Source organism: Patagioenas fasciata, chromosome 2, assembly GCF_037038585.1.
Source record: "Patagioenas fasciata isolate bPatFas1 chromosome 2, bPatFas1.hap1, whole genome shotgun sequence".
Lineage (NCBI taxonomy): Eukaryota > Metazoa > Chordata > Aves > Columbiformes > Columbidae > Patagioenas > Patagioenas fasciata.
The window spans coordinates 119,706,308-119,728,131 of NC_092521.1; the positions used below are offsets into that span (position 1 = coordinate 119,706,308).

The following is a 21,824-nucleotide window of genomic DNA, read 5'->3' on the forward strand; positions in this document are numbered from 1 at the left end:
AAACAGCAGAAACAGTCTTCAAACATATGTCACCCTGCCACCAACACATTGAATAATACACATAGCTGCATGGTATTGGAAGTTTCTGTAGAATCACCTCTTTAAAACTTATTCTTTCAAGAAATAATTGGCCAAAATCTATGTTGATGAACTAAATAATATTCCATCACCAAAAAAAACCCACAAATCATGTAAAGAGCATTAAGACTGCAGGGTAAAGCATCTAAGTCAAGGAATAATATTGTAAGTTCCTTGTGAATTTTCAATCCTTTCACACTCAGTGGTGTGCATCATAACATAATTTTAATGAGATAACTTTATGTGGCCTGACACCCTAAAGGACACTAAATAGCAGTCTTCAATAGTCAGGAGAGACTGCTTACTGCTGGAAACATTGTGAAGAGAGAAAACACCTCTACAGTTTGCAGAGGTAGCAGCATAACTGTGTGCATGATATCCAGACCTACAGCGTCAGAATCACTAATACATCTTTATCTTGAATAATGTGGTGTGTTTAATTAATGTTTATAGATTTGTGATAGAATATCTCATCAAAGAGAGTGGAACATAGATGAAAAGTAAAATATTTCAATCCATTAGCATACATTATTTTCTTTAAAATTAGTTGGTGCCCACTTGGAATAGGAAAATTAATCTCACTCTAGATTTTACATTCTTTGTCCTATTTGTTCGTCCAATTTAGCGTGGAAGAGTAGAAGTGTAATGTGTACCTGTGGAGGAGGGTGGGTTTGTATGCAGCTTGCTGTATACTCCATATTAAGGCAGGGAACAGGCTGACTGGTTAGATACTGGAGGGAATGTGCTGCAGGGTAACAAAGTTGGTCTTTTCAGCCCTAAGGAGCTGGACCTTGTCTGAAGACTCAGCTTGGAGGTCTAGGGCAGTTTAGGACTTCACATTAAACTTGGAGCAGAATGTGTAGCAGTGCTGAACAGATTTGTCAGTCAGTCAGTTACACTACCGCAGGACTGAGGATGTTGAATTTTTACCCACCTCTGTTTTCATTTTAGAAGCCACTTCAACTGATCATCTCAATGCTTAAATTTATATATTGGTACTGCTGAAATGATGTATTTCACTTAAGATCTATTATTAAGCTATATTAGTTATTTGATCTCAAAAGCATCTTAAACATTTGAAATGTGTCAGCACAGGGAAAATATAAACAAGATGCAGTGCACAGCAGGTTCTCAGCCAACAAAGAATTTGAAGAGACCTGAAGGGTCCAAGCTCTCACCTCCTGCTTACACTGTGAATGATCTGAAGGGAGCAAACCTGATTGTCATGAGCCTCATCTATTTCCCAGAAGAGCGGCTCCATTTGTTCACACTGTCGAAGATGTATGCAACACCTCCCGTGAGGCCCATTAACAGGAGAACTGCCCTCTGCAGTGAGCGCCAGAGTGACAGGAAAAGGACATCACCTCTTCTGAGGATGCAAGGATTGCTCTTGCAGCCCACTGTCACAGCAGAACCCGGAGCGCCAAGGTACAGGCTCTCTATTCTACCACCACTTCTGGCTGTCAAAAGTTCACACGTTTAAAGTTTTACAAACTAGAGTTTGTCATTTAAAATTTTATACCTAGGTGTCTGTGACTCATATTTTCCCCACTGGCTTCCAGGATGGAGAAGGAAACACTGAGAAGGTGTGATGCTAACGACTTGGCTCTTGCTTCTGCAGTTCTGTTCAAAGATCTGCCCCTACAAGAGGTGTTATTTAGAGCTCCCTCTTCTGAAAGCTTGAGCCATTAAAACAAAATAATTTGTCAGTGACAGAAATCCAAGAAACAAAGGCTGACTTCAGCTTGAAGTTTCAAGTAATGCTAAAATTTGAAGCAATTAAGTAAAGTTACAATTACACTGCTCTTTGGGTTCAGTTCAGACTTTCAAATAAAAAATACTCAGGCTATACCCTTAGAGAAAGTGGCATGGCTTGATTGATTGAAATTATTTGCTTTCCTTTGCCTAATTTTCAATTAAGTATTAAGCCTCACATGCACTGAGAAATGCAAATACAACCACCTCCTGTGGCTTGCTTTAACAACATGCATGCTCTTAGAAGATTAACATAGTCATCTCACTGCTTTATAAAGCTTTAAATATACGTGAAAGAGATGTTCCAGTGCAGATATTTGGGACAGAGAAAGTTAGAGGGACGAGGAGAAGCAAAGTCTTCAGAGCAAGGCCAGAGGATAGAAGCCCATATTCAGGGTAGCAGCAGCACATTTGTGGAATGCCAGCCTAAATCAATATGCCAGAGGACCCCTTCTTTCCAATCTGCATGCCCCACTGCCATGGACACACTTCCAAGAAACACTGAAAAATACAATGGTGCAGGAAAAGAAAAAAAAAAAGAGAGAGAAGAAAGCTCTGTTCTTTAAAAAAACTCACATGAGGACAGCTGCTGACTGGAATGCACTGTTTCTTGCGACACTCTGTCTTGCCTTTCACACAAGCACAGATGGTACAGTTCACAGAGGACCACATCTCTCCATCCTGGAAGAGGGAACATGATATAGTATCAGCTGGGGTGGCAACAGAAAGCTATTTCAGCAATGTATCATTGCACAAGAAAGGATGACTTTCCCTGTTGGCATTGTGTCACTGTTTAGTCTAAATTATTTTGAGGTGTCTGTCCATGGCTAGTTGGATTAAAGACAAAGACCAAATTCAGCAGGATTTTCTTCCCTTTGGCCCTCTAGGTAAGAAACCCATTTTTTTGCAAGGCTAACCAAATCACATTTGCATTTTTCATCAGTGTCTTGATTATTTGCATTGTTTTCTCTCCAGTATGTGTCAGATACGATCACACCTACCACAAATTTTCATTTAAGCTCACATAATTAGAAAAATCTGATTCATTGGGTTGAGCAACGTCTTTAAGTTCTTACACGTGAAAGTATTTGATTAAGACGTCAACATACAGTGAATTTATTCCCAGATGCAGCATCATTTTGACTTAGGGCAGGAATGGTCAAATAATGAATTCTAATTTAGATTACTTACAGAACTTTTACAGATACCTGATCTGCTAGACATCTGAAAATATTTAGAAGAGATACAGTGCTGAACTTGTCAAATGCAGAAGAGGTAAGACAGCCTATGTACAGCTCTTAAGTATTAGGTGCAGAGCCTCATGGTCTCGTCCCCACTTACTTGGGAAGGATTGCTTGTAGAACTACTTTGGCTCATTTTTACATAGTGTTGCATTTGCCAAGCATGGCTCCTAAAACATTCTGTCTCACCCACTTACAGTCTTGTGTTAGCCTGCTTAGAGCCAAAATGCGCATGTTTTCTGTTTAAAGGGCTGCTGTGAAGGAAGGGTGAGGATAGATGTGACAGGAACAGGAAGTCCAACCAGACAGCTGTGAACAATTACCTGCCCACCTCAACATGATGTTTTGACCAGAGAGAAAAACAGACTAAATCTGAAATGCCAAGGAGCCTATCTTATTCAGTGCAGCATACTTGGTCAAAGGCTGTCTCTCCCCTATCTTTTGTTTCCAGGTCACGTTATAATGACCTGGTGTTCCTGACGCAGCACATGTTCTTGTGGACCTATAATGACCACTCTCCAAACATCTGCTAAGGTACCAGGATATATCACAGGTGACTGCATGTAGCTACCCTGATTTTTTGTCTCATAGCTGGTCTTGCACAGGAGTGCAAAAACACATTCAATGTGCCCATTCTACCTGTGTTAGACCATTAACTTCAACAGAGCGATGCTGGATTTACCCTTTTGCACACGAGGCCAGAAATGGGTATACTGCCTCATTATTTTTTCTTACTCCGTAGAATACTTAGAAATATAGTAAAATCTCCACAAGAAGCAGAATATTTTAGTTGGGTGCCTAAGAAGCAGGCATTTGTTCTTGAAGCACAATAGCACCAGTGTGAAAGTGCCAATCAGATGGAGTATAGTCTCAGCGTACAGTAGGTTCACATGTAATTTCCAGAATAAACACTTTAGCTATGTACACAAAAGATGGAATAAATGGGAAGCAATTCTGGCTGAGCAAACCAAGTATTCACAAATGATTTAACATTTGATCTGATTCAAGGGTCTCTTAGTTCACAGATGGCCCATGAGGTGACAGAATCTTTTCTTTGACACAGTGTGAAAAAAGCCGCACCACTTGGAAAAACAAGCAGGGTCTCAGCAATAGTAGAAGTATTCTGCAGGGAATCCCATGTGATTTGAAAATATTGGGTGAGAGTGCAGTGAGTAGCAGTTATTACATGGTTATCCCAATATAACATGTCAGGGGTGCTGTCCTTAGCAGAGATGTGAAATGTAGTAAATTTCAGACAAGACTAACTTCATAAAGCTCCTGTGGATCACCTGTGGAAGAGACTCTTTGGCTCAGCAGATAAAGCCTACATACTAAGTACTAAGTACTAGGCCAACACTTTAGTTCTCAAACTCAGAATATCTTCTCCATGAATATTAGTGTTTGTTTGGGAAAGCAGAGTATTACTATCTCTTATTAAAAATGCATTACTTGTCATGAAAGAGACACTTGAATCTCTGTGCACAGAGATGGAGACAACATGTCACATCAAGAAGGAACTAATCTTTTACTATAGGATTTAGATGAACTCAGAAAAAAATTGCAGATGGTAAATTTTCCAAAGCTTTGCTTCCAAGTTGTTCCATCTTCAATCAGGATGGTGAGGATTCTGCTAAAAAACAAGCCACAAAAACTAATTTACAGTAAACTCATGCTGTTTCAGCTGTTACAATGGCACCTATTCTTGAGCCACACCTGAAACTTTACCTGGAAGATCTTATTGCCAAACTTGCACACTTTCACTTCCTCAGGAGGGATATATGAGACACACTCCTTGCAGCAGTGATCATTGTTTTTATTGCATTCACCAGGAAATAAGCACCTCTTCTTGCATATCACTGTTGAATCCTAGGTAAAAAGACAAAAGGAAAATCAAGAAATCATCACCGAGATGTTTGTGCTCCTGTGTGTCCTTACCATGATGTTTCTGCTTGCTCAGTCATCGCATCCATTCAAGCTACAATCCAACTGCTTTGAACAGGTCAGCTCAGAAAAAAATAAAATTGTTTACTGGATTAAGGGAATCTTTCATGGTCTATGAAGCTAAAGCCCAGCTTGTTCTTCTGTTGGCCTGCAAAATCTTACTGATTCTGTGACATTTTTATATTTTTTTTGCCTAGGTGCAGAAGTGCAATTGGTCACAGTAATGTTAGAAGAACTGAAAACAAACCCACTGCCCTTCAGCAGAGATATGGTATTATAGTTTACCATTTAGAAACTCCTCTTCCACTGAAATGCAAATTTAAAGAGGATCACATAATTTGACTAACTTCATTTTGCATCCCACAGAGTCAGACATCATGTCTCAGCTGAGGCAGCAAGAAACTTCTTAAACTTTCCTAGCACCACTGCAAGTGCTCTTCAGATCAGATTCTAGGAGACCACACAAGATGCCAAAGAAGAACAGTATCATGGTTTACAGTTCCACAGCCCTACAAATTACTGCTAAGCCAGACAACCACCAGCACACAACACCAAAGCACTGTGGACTTACCTTGCATGTACATACTGTGCAGTTGTCATAAATAAATGAGGACCCATTATCATACACATTGCTGTGGAAGAGGCAGCTTCCAAATGGGAGGTCAAACACTTTCCTCTGTCCTGAATATAAATAAATAGTAATAGAAACAGAATGTGGTTGAAAATATTTCATATTGTCAACAAAAATAGTAGGGCTTATTGTCACCAGACCAAATTCATGCACAATGTGTCATTTTGCTATGTGTTTCCATTTTGGTGTGAAAAAAATATGTACTTTTAACATTTCACTGTTCTTCTAGCACACACTCATCTGTACAAATTCTACCATTGGAGGGAATATAAATATGATTTATGGCATGTTTTTATTGGAAAAAGTCTTTCTTCTCTTTTTCATCATAAAGTGCACAGTGTAGTTTAAAGGAATAAAATGTAAGCACTGCAAACTCTTCGGGTAGGTACACTTAAAACTACTTTAAACAGCCTTTAACTTAATGCAGTAACTTATCAAATAAAGCAGCCTTTATTGGTTTTAGCATATCTACCTCAGGGGTTCACAGCAGCCAAACTAAATCAACTTAGTGGCACTGATGCAAAAAAACCCATAGGTGTTATCCTGCCTCATTAAGATAGCCTGGTGTATCATATTCACACAACGTTGCAAGAAATACAGGCATTTGCATCATTTTTGAGCAGAATGAGGGCAACACAAGATATTTAGTTTTTGTAAGCCATGAAATATTTGGGCTTCATCAGAGCAAGGTACGGTTTAGAGCACTACACAGGGAAGGCATCATGAATCTCAAATCCTTCTTGAAGTCCTGCAATGACTTTCAGTTCCCAGTTGCAATACACGTCGTGGTTCTGCAAGCTTTTCTTATTCCTCAGTTTCTTTCCTAGTAGGTTATTTTAAACAAGTGACCATTATGACACATGAACATGAGCTCTTTACAAAAACTCATATGAAATCACTATACTTATCGTCCTCATTTTGAATACCTTCCCCTGTTTACTTTTGGTGGCAGTCAACTAATAAGATCTTTTCTGAGTGGCTGCCAGTCTCTTAGCTTATCATTTCTGAGGCCTGATGTTAAATAGGCATTGGTTCTGAGGTAGGGAATGGCCACTGCAAGTACATACAATAAGTCACTAAGTACTAGGCCAATACTTTAGCTCTCAAACTACCAGGTCTTTGCATACTGCAATTCCTTCCCTTTTCAGTAATTCTTAATAATGTTGAACAGCTTAAAAGGTTCCATTTTCCTCTGAGATATAAGTGAACAAAAGCATTAGCACACAGAAAAATCTATGGGATTAGCCTGGAGTTTTAGCAAATCTAATGTCAAAATAGCTATTAAACAAATAGTTAAGAAATGATTGCTATTGTTCATTTAGACACAATTTGAACATCTCTCTCTTGCAAATCAGCTACCTTGGACTAATCTGTTCTTGCATAACCAGCCTTCCTTTTACTGAATGTGCATCTTTCTGAAAAGGTTTAAATTTTCTTGCAGGATTGACAAATGAAATCAGTTTTGGATACTCGGTAGCCCTAAAAGGAACTGTTCTACTTCCATGCACCTCTTTTGGGCAAAGCTCATCCATAGTTCTGCCTGTAACAACACTTCTGTTGCTCTACATAGGGTCAGGACTTCAATCATATAACTTACGTAAACAAGTGAACAAAAGTCCAGTTCTCTCTCACAACCTCTTGCCATGCCTTGCAAACCACCCAGTACAATTCTGGGTGGCCAACCTAGTTCAAACAGTTGGTAAAAAACCACTGACAAAGGAGCTACCACTTTAAAAGTTGTGGTGGTGAAGATATTGGCTTAATGGCCGGCTTTGCTGGCTCATAACCACTATTTAAACTAATAATTCAAGTCCCAGTAGAGTCTACTGCATTCTTCTAAGCTATATACGCTGAGTATCAGGAATTCAACTGCAGGGAGGTCCTCCACATGATACTCAAAAAACCATGCCTCAGCATCCCTGAAAATATTTCTCTTTCCTGACTGCCACGAGTGTGCTACACATTCCTTGGCTCTACCTCCACTCTAAAACACCCAATGTTTCCCTGTGCATAGACATTATCTGTTCACAGGTATATGACTTGTTTTAGAGCAAAGACCACATAAACTGAAAATCATTATTACTAGTGAACTCACAGACTTTTATAGGAGGGGAAAAAGAATCTGTAGAAAAATCTCCATGAAGCAGTCAGAAATTAAAGCTGGGTTTTGAATGCCTAGAGCAAGGAGAGGAATGTTCAGTTGGGAAAACCAAGGTGTGGAGAGGACAAGGGGATTTTATAGAAGGAAAGGAAAAATGTCCTCAGCCGAAATAGAAGCTCAGCATTTGGACTGTTTTCCTCTCCATTTCCTTTCTCTAGTGTATTACTCTAGGGTGCCGCAGTTAAGTGTTCCAGACAGATATTTAACTGTAGCACTTCTTAACCGGTAAATAAATAAATAAATAAAATCATGTTTGTTTCAAGCAGTCAAAACTATAAAATATTATGAGAAGTTCAAATTCTCTATGGCTTGCTGTCTCCAAGGCCAGACCTCTCTGTAAATCTAATCTAGCCCTGGAAACAGACTTTGCCTAGTTGCAAAGATATGGTCAAAATGTCAAAAGGTTTTTGTTGAAGAACTGAGAGTTATCAGCTCTAAAAAATTTCCAATCCTAGTTATAACCTCATAGACCAAATTAAAGCTAATTTACTTGGTAGGATGTGACTGTTCCTTGTTTATGAAATAGAATGACACGTAGAATCACTTTGGTTGAAAAAGACCCTCAAGATAATTGAGTCCAGCCATTACCCTAGCACTGCCAAGTCTACCTCTAAACCATGTCCCTAAGAACTTCAGTTACACACCTTTTAAACACCTCAAGGGATGGTGATTCAACCACTTCCCTGGGCAGCCTGTTCCAATGCCTGACAACCATTTCTGTGAAGAAATTTTTTCTAATATCAGATCTGAACCTTCTTTGGTGCAACAGGAGGACATTTCCTCTGGTCCTATCACTTGCTACTTGGGAAAAGAGACTGACATGCTAAGGAACATTAACCTGTGGTGTCTGTGGACATGGTAAGAGCAAAGTAAAGACTCTCAAAAGGCTTGGCCTTCCTTGGCATGACCTGGAAGAACTAGCCATTCTTAAAGGGCTCTGACTTATTCCTTTAAAATGTATTGGAAAGCCGTAATTGAAAATATTCCTGGCTGAAACTGCAATTTGACCTTAAGAAGGCAACCATGAGGCAGACTCTTGGGTCCCTGGCCTCTCTGACAACAGCTTCTAAGAATGCAATTTCAGTCCAGAAGTTTCCTTGGACCTGCATTTCCTCAAAACCAAGAATGCAAATGTACACTTGAATAAAAATATGAGAGGGTGAGGCCTTTTTCTTGTGGCAAATTCCAACAAAACATATCCTCCCACGTCAACCTCCTTCGTGAAAGGTGCAATGAAGGTAGGAAATATCTCTATATTTGTCTCTCTAAGCAAGCCAGCTGGTCTATGCTCAAATGCTCTTCTGCAGCTGCATGCTTAGCACCACCCATCACAACCCTACATGCTGACCTCAAGTACATGTTTATACCCTTAGATTACAAATCCACTGAGCAATATGTTCTCTTCCACCTCCCAGAATTTACCAGTGTCATGAAATACTGGTATAAAAGATGCTACACTGAAACATATAGTATTAATTACAAAATTTCCAGGGGAAAAAAAAAAAACCAAACACTCACCTAAGCATTTAGGGCAACACTGTCCAGCAGGAATATGACTGAGGTGCTGGGGACACGAGAGAATGGGGCAGACTTCTTGGATGCACTGTGTCCTGCCATCCTGAAGGAAAATAGGCTCAGTTAGAAAAAGAAAAAACAAAACAAACAAACAAACAAACAAAACAAAACAACAATCACCATAAAGCAAAATGTCAATGATTGCACACACCCCCACAGACGGGTAACAAGTCTTGAAAAGCCTTAGCCAAAGTAATATTTGCCAACAGAAATTTCTGCTTGCATCAGGCATACAAGGAACATGCACAATGCTCCTTCAACACTTTCTATATTGCTCGCAGAGACCTTGGTTTATTCATATTTTTCCATTCTCTCAAGAAAGGAATGTAATAGTTGAAGAAACAGTGTCTTTCTATCTTATTTCTTGGTATGAGTATGAGAAAAACAGGGAGAATAAAAATCTTTATCCATTGACCTTTCTGGATGTTCAAAAAAGTTATTGAGCAATTTTTTACATTACTGTTCACCTCCTGTGCCATGCCCTTCTAGGCTTGTCTGGGACAGGGATTAAGTGCTGAAGCAAGATGAGAGCAGGTGTTCTTCCACTATGCCCATGACCTCAGAAACCAAATAAGCCAAAATCACTTAAGAAAGCACATTTTTGTTAGCCTCCAAGCCCAACTATGCAAACGCAGAAGGTCTGCTTTCTTCAGAGGACTGAAAACCAAGAGATTATGAAATATTGGGAATTAATGTGGGGGTTTGAAGGGGGTGGACAGGGAAGAAAATAGAAAAAAAATAAGCAACCTGGATTTGATATATGCTATTGTACCAATGAATATCAGAAACAGGGAGAGGCAAAAAGCACAGCAAAGATGAAAGCAAAGAATATATGTCTATAATTAAGTCAGTCAAAAGAGATCTTTGTTCTCATTCTGCTCCACTGCGTGATTACTTCATTGTGCTTATAGAATACCGTGTTTAGCTCTGGACCCTCTACCAACATGTGCTCCATAGGCTCATTGGGGTCCAGGTTGTTGAACTTAAAAACTTTAAAAACCTTTGTCTCAGCAAGAGAAATCAGCTCTTTTCATCTTACTGCCCTGCCTTATTTATCACTCAGAGCTGCAGGCTCATCCCAACAATAAGCTTTGTGTTCCTGGATGCTGTGATGGAAGACTTATGAACAGTCTCCTCCCACCTACATGCTGGATGCCTCTCGGGGCTCCCCAGGGAAAGATGGAAAAAGCTGTTCACTTTGAAGAGCTCTGTTGCCTGAAATGATGGTATGCCATTCCCCTCCTAATGGCCTCAGTGAATCATGTAAAAGCTTTTACATACACGCAGACCCACATATACACTGTTATATAGAAAATAACATGCTGATTGTACCCCTGTTCTATCATAAGTTTTCAGGAACTGAAGTCTACCTGTCCCATGGGGCCACCAAAGCATCCTGAGTGCACATGGCTAAGGACTGCTCGTAATTCTTTCACTGTGGCATGCAGGAACACAGAGTTTATTGTAGACTGAAATGACTGCTCTAAATTAAGGGTCAGACCAGAAACTTGACAAAATGAAATTAATTCTTCACTGATGTTCCCTATGATGCTCAGGGAATAGCTCTGTGAAAAAGAGACACAGGTGCAGAATAAAAGAGAAAATACTAAAGAAGGGCTCTTTGAAGCAGTTCTGTCATTCAGCCCAGGGTAAAAGGCTACGAGAAAACAAAGTTCAAACTTCGGTGACAATTCAGCCAATGGGAAAGCAGGGCATGGAGAGCTCAGCTAGCCTGGTGACAGGATCAGTGATATATCCATGGAAGACAAATCAGTGTCCCAATGCACGGTCCTTTCTTGCAATCTTGTTTCTGCATTTAATACTCCCATATCCTATACCTCTGCGGAACTGCTCAGGAGCTTTGCTTCTGTGACAGACTGAATCAAAGCTCAGGTTTAGCACAGTATGGAGACATCGTCTTTGCAACATGTATTTTTTTAAATACAAAATGCCACAGATAATATTGATTATTTCTTCATTTTAGCCTCTTTTTATAGCTCCTTTTTTACCTTTTGTACTTGCCCCTCCTCTGCACACAACTAAGTACAGTTGCATCTCTTTACCACACTGCTGCTCCTACTTCCAGCCTGTAATGCTGCTTTTTAACACAAAACCATTTTCTATTTTGCTGTTGTCCCAGATAGGCTCTTCCAGCCTTCAGTATCATGACAGAGTAAAAGTTCAAGAACAATCTGAAACAAATCAACCTGTACCATTTAAAGTAAGAATAATTCTACTTGCCCGACAGAGCTTAGAGAGAGAGCTCAATGGACACTGTTAGGAAATGTCAAAACCTACAAAATATTTCTGTTTTCTTGAAAGACTCAGTCATTGCAATTCAAAACTCACAAAGCATTCAGGATACCAGCTTTCAAAGCAGGATTAGCTAGTGCTGCCAATCCTCTAAATTGCATGGAATAGAGCTGTGTAGGAAAAACCGTGCAAAAGATGTTCAACAAAAAAATAAAGGGAAAAAATAACTCCAGAGAACAAAAAGATTGGCTCTGGACGGCCTAAGCCAGGGCGGGAACGGCACAGTAAACACCTTGCCTCACATCCCAATTACATCTACAGCTTTTAGCCCACATTTCCCTGTTAAGTGTAACATCTTTCAGGCAGTCAGAATATTCCAGGTTTGAAGCAACACCTTTCAGTAAAACCAAACCCGAACTGGAAGCCAGCACAGACCAATAAAGTAGAAGTGACATCTACTTCCTGTGAGAAATGCTATTCAAGAGCTAGGCAAATAAATCCTTGAGCGATAGGGATGTGAAGCCTTAATCAGGGAATGCTGCTGCAGTCCACAGTCCTCTGGAGGTTAACGGATTTTGTAACAAATCTACAGTCTACGATGAAAAGACTCACTTTCCATCCCAGAGACAAGCAAAACCACTCCTGCTGCCACCTCATATCTGCAAAACAAAGCAAGAGGCTCCCTGGCATCAGCTCAGAGGACAGTACGGACTGAGGTATCGTCTCATTTCAGTAGCTTTCTTAAGAGGTAGAAGAGAGGGGGAGATAAAATAGCACTTTCTAACTCTCCCACAAGAGGTCCATTTTGGAGAAAGATGACGACAAGTCTTTGCTAAAACAAAAGCATGGAACTAGTCCAGCTACCCATCCATCTACTTCTGCTAAGTTCCCACCTCGGCTATGATACTTGACTGTTCAATAAGGACAGAAGAGACTTGACAGAGTTGAGAGATGCACCCATCCAGGCTGTGGCTGGATGAAGGGTGGAGTGCAGTTTCTGGGCAGGCTACTCACATGTCTGCGGCACAGCATGTATGTAGCTTGTGTGCTAGGACAGATGGAGAGAGACATGCCTGCAGAAAAAACTGTCTACCCAAAACCAGGTTGGGAGCTTGTTGCAATTAATTTCCAAGAGTCTTGGGCTTCATCTGTCATAAGGGTGAGAACAGTGACCACCAACAGCAGAGCTGCTCTTGTCGTAAGCAGACTTTTAATGCATTCAGAAAATCTCAGGAGGACAGAGATTTACACACTCCCAATTTGTTTGCTACTGATAATGAATTCGTCTAAACTTAACAATATTTATATACATGTTACTTAATGTTAAAGGTTAACTTCAGCAATATCAAGAACCATGTTTCTTGTGGGCATCTCATTTTCCATTCCATTTTCAGGCTTTTTCTCTGTGCTTTAGTGAAGCTATAAATAATCTAAAAAAGATTCGTCCCCAGTTTTGCCCTGTGTTCACCTTGTGCTTGAAAGAGTCTGCTAGTTCCGCAACAGAAGTAAAATTTCCATTGATTTTGTCTAAGTGCTAGCATTAAGATTCAGCCCACAGTGGATTGTAGGCATTTATTTTTAACTTTTACTCTAAAAGAAGTGTGAAAGGTTTCATTTGAAACCAGTGAGGCTATACTTATAGGGGGATAAAAGGAAAAATTATAAAGAATATAAAAATTGCATTTCTCTCAACTCCAGAATACATATTCCAGACACTGAGAGCAAGATCAGATGTATACTGTAGCCTCAGCAGGGGTTCCTGTACAAACTAAGACAGATGTTCAAGGTTGTCTTCAGCTATGAATAAAGATTTTATGCCACCAGCATGAAAAATACCTTTGAAGTTCAACAGGGTCACTACTGAGCGAGTCTGCCCCATGCCAGTGGCAAGAGAAGCCAAATAAACACACAACTGTATGACTGTCTTCAACAGCTCCAGCATAGTGCAGATGACTACAGCCACCATGAACATATTAAGAGACATTATTATTTTTGTGACAGCAATGGCATAAAGGCAATGAATAGAAATCTGCTGATAAAGAGATGGACGTATCTTTTGATATTCAGATAATGATGAGTATTACCATTCTGGAAAAAAAAACTAAAAATGAAGGCATACCAGGACTCCTTCACTACACCACATTCCTGATGTGTATAAGGCTTCCTGCATGAATTGGATAGTGAATTGGTTTGCATACATTTGTTGGTCACTAGAAGTTCTGTCTGATGTATTAACTACTATGTGATCAAAACGCTTCCACTATCTTCCAAATGTAAAACAGGCCAGCACCATGTACTATGCAAACATCTTCAAAACACCCCTGGAACTGCATGCCTGTAAACCCATCCCTTGAGTTTACAATCAGATGTGCAGTCCATGACTCATCATATATAATAAGTAGACTTGAGGCACAGAAGGGAGGGGACACCGTATTTAGAGTATGGTTTTAATCAGGAAATAGAATAGGTGCTCTCTCCCAAATCAGATGAAAGACACTTGTTCTTGTAAGAACACTGGTGGAGTATGTGGCAGACAGTCCCTGGGAGTAACTTCACCCTTGCACAGTATTTCAGGGTTCCTGAAATAGCCATGTCATGCACAGTAAGAGTTCCCTGGAAAGGTCACGGAGGTGAGAAGGTTTTTAGGAAACACACAAAGTAGCGAAACAGTTCTCAGTATAAAAGCAAATGGCATATCAATCAGTTCAGCAAACAGACAGACAAGCCAGAACTTCCCACATCACTGCAGTCTGATCTACTGTCTAGACAAGTATTTTTAAAATGTTTCTTTAGAAGGTATTGGATAAGATTCAGAATAGAGAGATCTTGAGCTTCTGTTCAAAAAACCAGGTATTTATACTGTCTTGTGTGTGCTAGATCTTTAAACTCTGGATCTAGATCTCAAACTGGATTTTTGCTGGGATATCATTGCTATAGGAAGGCTTTAGAAAGCGGCCCTCGTGCCAGTCTAAAGCAGTTTGCTATGAACCGCATGTGCGGCCAATGCTCAATACAGCTCTCCTTCATTTTAGTACCGGATCTTGCACATGAGTGTGGATATAAAATATTACCTTGAATGTCTTAAATATGAGCTAAAATCTATACAGATTAGAAATGGTAAATTGAAAGATTCTTATGAATAAATTTCTAGACCAAAGGCACAATTCTTAAACTATCATTTCCCTCTGTCTTCTCTCAATCTGACGCAAAGCCGTTCCTTGACACAGTCAAGAGAAGCCTAAAGAGCTCCCTTTATTTTTAACAGGTAAGAGTTTGACTCTACCGCATCCCCCTTCCTATGCAGTCTTATGAGCAGTTAGGTGTATTATGTTATCAACAAGATGTATTAATAAGAAAGTTCAATTAGTTGTCTACTACCAATGTGAATTCCTGTCCCTGAGCTCCTAGCAAATTCCAAGTGCAGTTGGAAAGTGTCACAGAGTTAGAACATCTTGACCTAAAACCAGGAGGTCAATCTGCATGTGGCTGTATCCCACTGCTGATGAATTATCTAAATTACCCATTAGTTACTAGTTTAGGGCAAGATGAAGCCTCTAAAATACTGTCATGCTTTCTATCACCCAAATACCGTGTGTACAAAGTGACTCCTGTAAGTGCCAAGCCAGTCTAATCTTTCCATCTATTCCACTTCCTGAAAGTCACATTTCCTGGGACTGCTTAGATGAAGAAAATAAATTTTCTCTTTTTCAGAAGGAAGTGGTGTGCTGTGTTTGTTTGCAAGTGCATGTCTGAAATAGCACAGCATCCTCCTAGAGAGTGAAATACGATATCCTGGGGTATAGCTCTACACTTTGAAATCAGACTGCTGGGGAGCTGCTGGTCCTGCTTCTTTCAAATTTCAAAACAATTTGCACCGATTCTCCCAAGGGAGGAGATGGAGGACCAGGGTATTTACTGCTGTGGGTGAAAGGAAACATTCTGGAAAATGAAATCTTGGGTTGCACAGTAGCTTTGTTTAAGTATGCACAGGCAGAGACACTGCTCCTAAAATTTCACAGTTACTGGAACTGCAGAAGGGCTCCTCAGGGAAGGTCACGCAGTGCTCTGCTCTCAGCTGGGGGACTCAGCGCAACCAGCACTTGGTCATATTTCTCTGCTCTAATAGCGCTGTGCAGAAGTGTTGCTGGGATTATGTTGCATCTGGCTTCACAATCCAGCTGAAATCAAATCGCTCGCTGACCCAACAGCCTAGCTGCAGAGTCTAGCAGCTGAGCAGCCAGCAGTCCTCTCCCCTCAGGAGTCCACACACTGAGCTCTTGGCTATGTTGAAAGCAATGCTGTAAATAGCCCTTCTTCACTTGGAAGCCTTGAAAGGTTTAATCACAGTGTGTACTTTTCCCCTTTCAGGCTGATTTCCTAAGAAAAGAAGGCTTATGCAGGCACAAACCAGGCACACCTGTAGCTTGTGAATCCCTGATCAGCTCCAGCCACAAATGATCAAGGGACTCCTCTGAAAAACGTATCTAGAGATAAAATAGCAAAAATAAAAATGACAGTAAGATCTCAAAGACATTAAGTTCCTACAAGTTCTCTCAAAACCAGACTGCTTCAGAGAGTACAGAGTCCCCAGTTTCTTTCCAAGAAGACAGCAGCTGGCTGTCCAGGCAGCATCTCCCAGACCTACTCCTTTTGCTTGGTGCACCTCAAACACCCTTGTTGGCTGTGTAATTATCCAAGGAACTATTCTCAGCAACAGAGCATCATTTCTCAGAATATTTTTCCCAGCAAGAGAGTATCTAAAATGTTATGTTCATTTTCTCAGCGCTACAGACAATGGTCAGTGTTACATAGCTGATGCCAGCATCTCAAACCCAGCTTTTCCTCTGGTCTAAATCCTTTCACATCACCTCCATCACTTGCTGCCATTTCACACACTTACTAAACAAACTCTCTTTCCTGCTGCAGGTCTCATTAAACTGATCACTGTCACCATGCCTTATATAGTCCATGCTGGGTGTTAGTATCAAAAGGCTTCAGAATTCTGAAATCTAAACTAGCTCTTTATTAAGAGAGTTACTTAACAGAAATGCTGCAACCATAGGTACCACTGCACATATCCTCAACACATTTTGGTGTTTCCTATAAGCTAGACATGCTTCTATAGGCTGTGATCCTCCTGTGATTTCCCCACAAGTTGCTGCATAGGGCACACCCAAACAGTGCCAAGTCATCTCTCTGAATGCTACAAGGGAAAACAGAGAAAGGGATCTAGCCATACAGCACTCACTATAGCACAATGCCTTTCTGTAATGCTGGAGGTTAAAAGACATACACCTTGTGGAAGAGGCAGATTTTAAGGCGGGATGCGGGAAGGACTGCCTCAAAGTTCATATGAACAAAAGTCCTGGAAGTTGCACAGGGTAACGGTGAAAAACGAGCCAAGATAACCACTTTGGTAGGAATGGGCCATGAAGGCAGCCCCACACTGCAGAAAGGGGCAGAACTCTGCAGCACCTTGGGGGTAAAGAGCAGCAGCTTCCTGGGGACAGCAGAAGGGAAACAAAGCCATTGGCAAGGAAATGGTTCTGGCATGCCACTACAGGAGAGAGTTCAGCTATTCATGATTAATTTAGCTGTTACACCAGAGGTCTCCAGTGACTATGGAAGCTTTGCCGTGAGCCACACAATTATTTATTTCTCTTCTAGAAAGAACTGTTTCTATGAAAAATTGCAATAAAACATGTTATGCTGGAAACCATCTGTTGCCAGAAAAACTATTAAAAACCACTAACAAGCTTCTTCAACTTATTCATGTCCCATCCCAGATAGTAAGAAAGTTAGGGTTAAATGCAAGGGACTTTCCTAACTTCAGTTATTAGAAGCAGAGCAGTAGCTCTGTAAAGCAGGTCCTGGCTTCTTGCAGCCATGACTTTTCCCCTGAATCAGTTGGAGGCTGCTTTGTTTTCATTGGCATCAAGAACACATGAAGCACAGTCCAGTGGGTGTACAGTTGTGTATACACCACCAGTGCATTTGCATAATGTTTCAAAGTCCTAACTCAATGCTTGCAAAATGATGGTCACTGCCACAATGTGTTTATATAAATAGCACTTGCTTTTCATAAGATAAACTTGCACAAAGGTTTTCTTTTGTTTTGTGTTTTTTTCTTTTACTGCAGCATGAGCTTTGTGATGCTACCTTACAAGCTTTTCTTGCTATGTCCTACAGTAAACAGTACTCCTATAAACTCCATACTTTAGCAGCTCTTGGCGACTACCTTCACCCCCACTTCCAGTTCCCACATTACAGCTCAGGACTGGCCTCCCTTCTGAGAACAGGTTTTCCTTCTGAACAGTCCATTTGCAGAGATACACAGTTATTAAATCCCTCCAGTGTTCCCAGCGTGTTTCTTGCACACACAGAATACTGGTACCATTGTGGTCCTGAGAAAGGTGACAATTCAGACTCTCACTTCATCATCATTCTTCAAAATACTTGGTCATGACTAGAAACTCTACAGATGTATCCGCACAGCTTCGCCTTAGAGTATTAGTTTTAAATAAGTCGCCTGAAGTTATCTGCAGGACTATATTGCAAGACTCAAGCGAATTAAATCTCCGAATGCCCAAATGCAGACATCTGGCATTTAGATACAAAATAAAGTCTTTATTTTCAGTGGTGCAGACACAATCATGTAGACAATATAAGCTTCATTTCATTGCATGGTTTGAAGCTTCATTTTTGGGGGATTCAAATGTATAAACAAGGTCATGAATAAAACCAATTAGGGTTGTTCTTGGAAGAAGAAAAAAGCACACAATTTAGAAGAAGGTCCCTACACACCTGAATTTGGAAAAGTTGTTACTAGGTCAAAAGCTGCCAGAATAACCCGCACTAAGTCACTGTTCCATTCACAAGCAAAGAGAACAAATCTCCTTCAGTGATTCAAGGCAATGAGGTATTGGAGAAGTTGAGATTTAATCCTTCACTGGCTGTTTCTACAATTTACAGATGCCCTTGCCTGAAGGTTTGGTAATAAAGCACGTTGATATCTGTAGAACATCCATGGTAAAATAAATCCTACTGTTGCAGTTAGAATGCTACTTCTAGTTTTTTACAAGCCCTTTATACATGTATGTACCCTCCTTAAACATTATGCTCCACACATACTGCTGAGGTAACCTCAGGAAGTATAGGATTACACACGCACTGCTTCCTTAATGCATCCATCAAAGGTTTTCATTAACAGGAGATCCTGTTTGTCCTAAGCACTTAGCAAAGAGAGTTAAAAATATACTTCAAAGCATTATGCAGACTTCAGCAAGAGAAAGTGCTAAACTACAGGTCATTCAGAAGATTTATTGGAAATAAAATTTTAGGAAAACTAGGCTACCTTTATGAAACAAGTAGATTACAAAACTGTTCCTACGGTGAAACAGTCACAGGGGTAGCTTCAGTCTACCTGAAGTGGTGAAGGATTAGACTTACTGTAGGCCAATGGTACTTTTCCATAGTAACATCCCTAATACCACAGTGCACAATTCCACTGCTTTGTATTACCCAGAGCTGTCTGTCCACAGAGATCTGCTTTGGCTTTACTCCAGGACAGGGCACACTCTGTCTTGTGATCAAGGGAACTTACACATTTTAGTCCTAAACACAAGCCTGAGTAGGGAGTGCTGAGAAATCTGCAACTCTCCAGGAATAGCCTTGGGAAGCACTTTGGTTAGGAACCATTTACAAGTCACGATTTCTCTACTGCTTTCTCCTTCCTCCAGGGCTAATGACTTACAGAAGCATCATCAAGAAATTTTAACATTTCCCAGTCCTGGCTAGCAAGACTGATAGGGGAGTCACAGTTTCTTCCCCTCCTTCCTAGCTTGCAAACCATCTGCACATGCATGGAGAAAGGGTAGATAAAACCCTAAGAAGCCCATTGCTCCTTCGCACCCCTGAATAGACCATGACACACACTCAGGTCTCCTCTGTGTTTTCTTCCAATGTTTCCCAATAAAGTTCATATCCAGCTACTGCCTTTCATTTATGGGTGGGATCCTGTTGCTAATTACTGGTTTCTCATTGGCAGCAATGCATCTGTAAAAGGCTGATGCCCAGATCTATAAAGATCGCAGGTTCCTCAGAGACAGCTTAGGCATGATGTGGAACCTACAGAAATGTGGATTTAACCATTTAGGCAGCTATAGCACACCAGGGCTGGCTAGAGTTTGGCCAGGCCATCTCTTCTGGCACCTGCTTAAAGTCCTGCTGCTGTTCTTGTGCAGGATCAGCACTGTTACGTTAAGCCCATCAGCCTGGCACTTTTCTCCAAGCTAAGCTCACATGACATTCACAAACTGGATAGTCTTATACCTAAATTCTTTGCAAGGTCAAATACATAGGCAACGTTTAGGTCACAGCACATGACAAACTTCATTCAAAAAGGCTGACAGAGGATTTTGAAATACATGTATCTACCTTTCTCATAACATCCTGCTAACCAAAGCACTTCCATATAGAGGCACAGCCCAAGGAGCAGGCACTCCATCGTCCTCTTGATAAAGCCACAACACCAAGTTGTCAAAAATTAAAAGGTCCATATGGAACCATTAGGTGATCTAGAAAGAAGGATTCTGTTTCTGGAGCCTAATGAAGAGGGCATATACCCCAAAGGAAGAATTTTTCACATTCTGAGACTTCTTGTACAGGAAGATCTTTCAGCATTTTGTATTTCAGAAAATACTTAAAACGTATGAAGACTAAGAATGGGGGTCACAGCAAATGCAATTGGAAATGCAAATTACAATGCATTCTCATATTTGGCTTACTGCCTCATCATCAAAAGCCATTAGTAGTCCCTAAGAGAGATAATAAGCAAGTGAGTAAAATCTAGTTTTGGTTGCGAGTGCAGGTCTCTCCTTGGCCCTGTTAAGTCTCCTTTGTACCTGTCTAATGATGTAAAATGGTCTTACAATCAGTGCAAAGTGACTCATTGAAGATTCCTGTAGGAAATAGAATCATACATTTTTATGTGTAGGATTTGTTGACCTACTGGAAAGAAGCAAGTTAATTAGCAGAGCAAAGACATTTGAAAAAATGTGATTTATTTATACTGCAACCCTCATCCCACTGGCAGAGAACTTTGATAATTTACTTCTTCAAAACTTCTTGTCCTTTTTTTTCCCTACTCTTTGGATTTTTTTAACATGCTCCTGAGATTACAATCCAAAACTCTCTGCTCAGCAAGTTTTCAGCATTTGCAGTGTTCTCAGCTGCATGCACTTCCAGTTATTAACCTTCCATTTACTCATTCTGGCCTTGCAGAGAGGTTTTCAGATAATGTGAGAAAGTGTCATTTGAAACTATTCTAAAGCAGTGAACAGTTATGCACTCCAAGCTATTATTGTAAATTAAAATTAAAGGCACCTATACCTTTCAAAATGATACAATATTTTTATTATTTAAAAAACAGGCCCATCATATAAAACAGCTGCCATGTTTATTTAGATAAGTGCTCCTCCACTCTTATAAGCGGAGGTTGATGACAGATGTGTTTTCAAGGCAAAAAATATTAACTCTAGAAATGTCAGCATCTGCTTCTTTTCAGGATAGTCTTACAGATTCACACATCATTTTTCATCTACAAGGAGGGGTTCTTTTTTTCTTACAGAGAATCTCAAAACACAGGTGTAAATTACTGGTCCTGGGGCCTGACAGTTTTATTAGCATGTCACCAGTGCTACACGTGTTAGGTCTGATCAGACATAGAGAGTGGCTGGTTTCCATGGCCTGCTCCTCGTGGGATGAGAAAGATTTGTGCTTCCCCTGCAGGAATTTTCCACCTGACTGCTCCATTTCTTTGAACCAGTATTTGCTAAAGTTACAAGATGCCATACAAAAGCACTGTACAGAGTTCCTGGGGCTACTGGAAAGAGAAAAAAAGCAAGATTTTTCTACTGAATTCAAGAAGTCCAGCCTTCTAGCTCACACAGCTAGCATGCTATAATCAAGTTTCATGTATAATATTCCATCTGGAATATTGTGTCCAGTTCTGGGCCCCTCAGTTCAAGAAGGACAGGGAACTGCTGGAGAGGGTCCAGCGTAGGGCAACAAAGATGATTAAGGGAGTGGAGCATCTCCCTTATGAAGAAAGGCTGAGGGAGCTGGGGCTCTTTAGTTTGGAGAAGAGGAGACTGAGGGGTGACCTTATTAATGTTTATAAATATATAAA

At 40.5% G+C, this 21,824-nt stretch overlaps 1 protein-coding gene across 5 annotated transcripts in view; it reads right to left on the reverse strand.

Annotated features, from left to right (window-relative positions):
- BMPER (BMP binding endothelial regulator) overlaps window positions 1-21,824 on the reverse strand; it is a 156,121-nt gene that overhangs the window by 70,008 nt on the left and 64,289 nt on the right. For all 5 annotated transcript variants that reach the window (XM_071804833.1, XM_071804832.1, XM_065832611.2 and 2 more), the window contains 4 exons: window positions 9,326-9,425; window positions 5,587-5,696; window positions 4,800-4,940; window positions 2,410-2,514 (listed from right to left, as the gene is read on the reverse strand). In XM_071804833.1, coding sequence (XP_071660934.1) covers window positions 2,410-2,514; window positions 4,800-4,940; window positions 5,587-5,696; window positions 9,326-9,425 — 456 coding nt within the window. The remainder of the gene's footprint in view (window positions 1-2,409; window positions 2,515-4,799; window positions 4,941-5,586; window positions 5,697-9,325; window positions 9,426-21,824) is intronic.